This window comes from Suricata suricatta, chromosome 3 (assembly GCF_006229205.1).
Source record: "Suricata suricatta isolate VVHF042 chromosome 3, meerkat_22Aug2017_6uvM2_HiC, whole genome shotgun sequence".
Lineage (NCBI taxonomy): Eukaryota > Metazoa > Chordata > Mammalia > Carnivora > Herpestidae > Suricata > Suricata suricatta.
This window is the reverse complement of record NC_043702.1, coordinates 169,582,484-169,588,297: the sequence shown is the minus strand read 5'-3', so window position 1 is coordinate 169,588,297 and position 5,814 is coordinate 169,582,484. Positions and strand designations below refer to the sequence as shown.

The 5,814-nt window shown below is 52.0% G+C and overlaps 1 protein-coding gene across 3 annotated transcripts in view; it reads left to right on the top strand.

The window, feature by feature from the left end:
* Positions 1 to 24: 24 nt before the first annotated feature.
* The window catches only part of NOS1AP (nitric oxide synthase 1 adaptor protein), a 292,958-nt gene continuing 287,168 nt past the window's right edge, over positions 25 to 5,814 (top strand). For all 3 annotated transcript variants that reach the window (XM_029935726.1, XM_029935722.1, XM_029935721.1), the window contains exon 1: positions 25 to 204. In XM_029935726.1, the coding sequence (XP_029791586.1) occupies positions 100 to 204 (105 nt within the window). In that variant the 5' untranslated portion in view covers positions 25 to 99. The remainder of the gene's footprint in view (positions 205 to 5,814) is intronic.

The window sequence follows — 5,814 nt, the reverse complement described above, 5'->3', positions numbered from 1 at the left end:
CCCGCGGCCGCCGCGCGCCACTCCCCTCCGCTCCCGGCCCGATCTGGCCGGCCCCTTCCCGCTGCCGCCCCTGGGGGAGCCGGTCCGCCGCGGGTCACCATGCCCAGCAAAACCAAGTACAACCTTGTGGACGATGGGCACGACCTGCGGATCCCCTTGCACAACGAAGACGCCTTCCAGCACGGCATCTGCTTCGAGGCCAAGGTGAGGGGTCCCGGGGGTGGGGGGAGGGGGCACTGCCCGTGCCGGGCACGTCCGAGCGGACGCCGGGCTGGCGGGGCGGGCCGCCGTGGGGGCCTTCGTGTTAGGGAGGTGACTCCCCTTCCCGGGACTGAATTCCGCGGGCTCCTGCCCAGAACTGCTACGGAGCAGCTGCGAAGTTTGGGCGGCATTGCTTCGCCCCCTCCTCCCACCTGCAGACTCCCCCGGTCGTCACCTCCTGGGACAGCTCGACTTCCCGATCCCTCCTTCCGCGGAGGAGAGGCCGGCGGGGGGAGCGCAGCCAGGTCCCTGGTTCTTTCGAATCGCTTTGGGGAAGCTCTGGTGTTATTTACCTGCTGGGATCCTATGGGAGAGGTGTTTTCAGGAAGGTCTTTTAAAGGGGGAATGCCTACTTCCTGATCATGGAAAATAATACAGGAGAGTGTGTGTGTGTGTGTGTGTGTGTGTGTGTGTGTGTGTGTGTGTGTGTGTGTGTGTGTGTGTGTGTTTTAAAATCCAGATCACCGAGTCCAAGTGGCAGTCACTTCTTAAATGCTTGATTTGCCACGACTCCTTTGCAAGTGCCAGTCATTGGGGGAGGGGGAGGGGTGAAGGCTGCCCATTTGCTAGTTTTGTGGCGTAACGTTAAGTTTCAGCAGCTAGCAGGGCACCGCTGCTGAAGAATTTAGCGGGGATGACTGGAATTTTCAGGGCCAAGGCCGGAGCCCCACCAGGTCCCTCCTTGGGGGAGGGGGCGGGGCGCAGGCGTCGGGACTGGACCGGTAGGTGCGGGATAAAGGCTGGCCCCCTGGGATGCACTTCCCGGGGTGAGGCTTCTGGGTTTTGCAACCCCAGCGGGTGCGGAGAGCGCTGCTGCTTTTCCTTCAAGCCACCTGACCCCAAAGATCCTGGGGTCTCTCAGCACCTAAGGTGTGCCTGTCACCGATAAGTGACAGAAAGTACTGCCCCTCCGAGTAGGTTGTTGTTTTAGGTTTTTGCTGGTTTTGAAAAGGCAGTACTTTCAATGTGGAGACAGTTTTACTCTTTGTTCCTTTTTCTCCCCCTTCATGACTTCGTGGATGCAGGGCGTTATTTCAGGCAAGGAGGACTGTCAGGTGGCTGTTTCCTTCAATTTGGGAAACATCTTTGGCGTGTCTGATATGTGCCCAGTGCAGTCAGTTACCTTTAGATTTTTTTTTCCTTCTCATGGAGGCGTGTGACTTGGTGAATCTTAACCTTTGTTTTTAAAATCCCCCTGAATAGCCTTCTCCCGGCCAGCATTGCTAGCACCAGGACACCCTGTCCCCTCCCTGCCCCCCTTCCCCCTCACCCCCCACGCCACACCCTGCGGTGGGATGACTGGGTATGACTGGGACCAGCTTGGGGCTGTAGCCAAGATCTTATCTGGCTTCTCTGGGAATAGACCTGGTTGCTCTAAGATGGGATGTTTGGGTTAATTTTTGCCCAGGCCTGTTGCTTTGGTGAGCAAATTTTCCATTTTCCAAGTACGAAATTTTCATCACGGTCACAATTCGGTTTTCCTGGATGTACCGAAACTGGCGGATTGGCTTCATCTTGTGGGGCTCCCTCGTGCCTCCCAGGAACCAGGGCAAGAACAGGGATCAGAATCACAGTGCTTTAAAACCTTTTTATTCTATAAATGAATACATAAATAGATAAATAAATAAATACCTTTTTATTCTTTTCTCAGTCTCTGCCTTTGGTCCCAAGTGGGTCTCAGAACCTGGTATGCCTAAGACTCACCAGGTGAGGGTATGGAAAAGTTTGATGCTTGCCATCCCCCCTCCCAAGTCTAATCTGGTACATCTGGGGAGTTGGGACGGAGAGGGGTTGGGACTATGTAACTTTAATGAGCATTCCAGGTGGTTTCATGCAAGTGACTGGGACCAGACTTGGAGAAACCTGGGGCTTGAGGCTGGCCTCCAGCTTGCTGGATCTTACCTTCACTTTCCCCTGATGCAGTTTCTTTTCTAGGCAAACGCCTGGGGGCTGCATGATGTAGCGCCTCTAGGAGCTTCCCCGGGTTCACACGCAGTGATGCTTGTTTAGAGGAGGGGGAGCCGTGGTTGGTCCAGGCGGTGTTCCCAATGCAACCCTGAGACCTAGGGGACCAAGGAGTTCTGCTCTGAGTTCTGCGAGGTGGAGGAGGAAGGGCAGGGCTCAGGACTGGGTCCTAACTCCCAGACCTTCGTGTTTGCCGCTCGACACCAGTAGAGTCAGACCCCGCCAGTCTAGATCTGAGTAGTGTGAGAAGGTGAAGCTCTCTTGTCTCCTGGGAAAGCGCCTCCTCTGTCTGGCTTCCACCTCCCACTGGAGCAGTGTCGGTGGACCTGCACAGTCCCTGGGATTTCGGGGTTAAATCCACACCACATTCGTCTCCTGTTTTGGAAAAGCACAGGCTGTAAAATGTAAATGTATTCTTGCTGCCTTGTCAGATACCCTTGGAAAATGAGCCCATGCCTTTCTGTCCCAAGGACTGGCAGCTTTTCAGAATCAACACTGGGTGAAGTGACTGTTTGGATGGATGCCGCTCATTTTCAGGGTCCTGCAGAGATTTAAAGGTGGTGGCTGGGGTTGAAGGGCATCTGGGAGGCAGAGGGCGTGTGCACTTGAAAACAACGTTGTGCATTTCATTATTAAGAGGAATCCTAGATGTTTTTCACCTGCAGTAGTTCATGGAGTTCTTACTCCTTCCCTAGAGCTGGGTCTCCTCATGTCTTATGAGTGAGGATCTAGGCTCAGCACTCAGCTGTGGGTGGCAAAGCCAGCATTCCATCCTGGGGACTGTGACTTCCGACTCCCCAGTCCAGTGCTTATTTAATCATTTTTACGGAGTATTCACTGTATGCCAGGCAGTGGTCTGATTCACGGCTCACTGGTGGGGCACCTCAGGCTGCTGACCTCTCGGACTCCGATGTAGGAAATTACTTAAACTTTTAATGCTGGGCTGTTCCCAGATGTCCCCGCGGACTGTAGCTGTTCCTGAGGGGTCTCCTGATTTGCGTCTTCTGCATGGATGCCTCGCCCACTGATCCTTGCTGGGGGCGGGTGGTAAAAACCTCACTCGGCTTGAATGCTTGTATGGCCCCTCTGTACCTGCGTCTCGCTTTCCCAAGGTGTCTTCCTGGTGGCCGGTGCCATTTCCCGACTGCCTCCCTGGCTGGGTGAGGAGGAGGCTGCTAGTGGCTTTGGTGCAAAGGGTCACACAAGTATGAGTAACATAGTTATGCCTTCCACATGTAGGTGATTTTTGATTTGCCCGGGACTTTCCCACCCAGAGAGCTGTCTTCATGTAGAAACGGAAATAGTGGTTTTATCTCCTTTTCTCCAGTGAAAAAATTGGGGATCAAAGGGATTAACTCGTCCATAGTCACAGAACTGCTAAGACAGTATGATTATGGCTGAGATTTAGTGAGCATTTACTATGGGCCACGTAGCTGCCCCCTCTGTTAACCATCCAGCACTTTTGTCTCCTGGTCCGTTGTTCCTTCTGACGCTGAAGTAGTTGCCCCTCTGTACACAGAGCACGGATGGCCTCGCCCTTTGTCACAACTGGGTGGCACTTTAGCTCACCTGTCACACCCTTCTCATTTGACACACGAGGAAGTTGCTGTGCAGGGCACGGGGGCGTCATTGACCCCGGGCCACCTGGCTAGGTGTGACCAGACCCAGGACTCTGCCCTAGTGTCCTGGCTTCAAATTAGTTTCAGGCATCTGTTGCTGCTTGACAAACTACCTGGAAACTCAGCGGCTTAAAACAATCTGTGTTTCCTCGGCTCATGATTCGGGGGCCAGGAATCCAGGCAGGGCTTGGCCGGGCCATTCCCAGGTTGACTGCTCACTCATTTGGCTTCATGGCTGGGCTGGGCCGGAAGGTCCTAGAAGGCATCACTCGCATGGCTGGTCCTCCACAGGATGGTTCTCCCCACTGGGTAGCTCGGATGTCCTCACAGGGAGATGGCCCTTGATCCGGCAGCTGGCTTTCAAGAGAGTGTTCCAAGCAGTGAAGGTAGAAACTCTTAAGGCCTGGTATCCAAAGTTACAGAGGGTCATTTTCGTATTCTGTGGGTCAGATCAGGCCACAGGCTGGCTCAGATTCAAGGCGAGGAGAAGTGGACTTCATTCTTCGGTGGGGGGTGGGGGGGAGTGTCAAGGTCACATTGCAAGGGTGCACATGGGGCTGGAGAGATGGCTGAAGCTGCCGCAAAATTTCGTGTTCTTTCCTCTCCGCTGTGCCTCCTCCAGCGTTCTGAGTGTCGGGGACCTTGTCTCCTGCTCCTCTGTAGAAGCCCCTTCCCCGGCATCAGGGACCCACGCAGGCAGCAGTAACAAATCATTTGGCGAGTGGAAGAAATGACCAATCGTAGAAAGTCTGAAAGCAGTAAGTGTGTTGTCACACTGCAGAATGACTTTGCAGTCTGGGAGCTCCTGGTCAGATCTGAACTCGGTCCTGTGGCCACATGGCCCTCCTGGCTAAGTGGCTTCGCTGGCTGGTGTTCTCCATGGTGTGGATGTTAGAGATCCCGACAGCCCTGAACGGCAGGCTGCCTGTGGATGCCTCTTGAGCGGGCCGTCCTGAGGGCTTCCAGAATAGGACGTTACGTTATTGGCTTGCCAGAATTGGGGTGCTCTGCCTCACCCTTGAGCCTGTAGCGTGGTAAAGCCTCACACCAGCTCCACTGTATCCTGGGTGTGTGAACCCTGCCTCCAGGGTCCTGTTTTCCAGGGTTCGGGACCAGCAGGGCTTCAGAGCAAGGGCCTGCTGTATACACGGATCCCATCATCCAAGAAAAGGTTTATTTCACTTTCTGTATTTGTCCAGATGCTTTTAAACTCATTGTTGTTATCTTCTTCTTCTTCTTGTTCTTTTTTTTTAAAGCTGAGCTCTATTTCTGACCTGGGGCTTGAACTCACTGCCCCAGGATCAGGAATCCCATGCTCTATCCATGGAGGCAGCCGGGCACTCCTCCCATTCTGCCGAGACCGCTTTTGGGGGGCAGTAAGTTTTAATGATACAGCACTGCTCTGAAATGATGCCTTTTTTATTTTTTATTTTTTATTTATTTATTTTTTTCTGTCCTGACGGAATGTATTAAATAAGCAAACACCCCCAACAAGGAAAACAAGTACTACAATGTAAAAATATTAAAAAAAGAAAACCCTCTCACATGCATAAATGAAAGATTGCACACAAAGAACTCACATCTTTTCAAGCTTCAATAGTAAATATTCTGCTACTACGTGTTAAATACTGCATGGTTTGCCCAAGCTAAGATGAAACCACATCATGAATCAATTAGCATTTTGCATTTTCTTTCATTATCTACTCAAAGTCATGCCTACTACACCTCTAAACATTTCATTAAATCCAATGATACAGCAAACACTCCCAAAATAAACTTAGATTGTATAACAGTTTCACTTAACAGTATATAAAATGCTGTGTTGTGACAGGTATCAACTATCCAAAATACTGAATCAATTTTTCTTAAGCACTACTAACTGCTTGCTTTTCTTGAAGCTAGATCATTCTGAAAATTTCCTGTTAGACCTATGAGTGCAAACATATGGTGTCTGTCCTTCTCTGCCTGA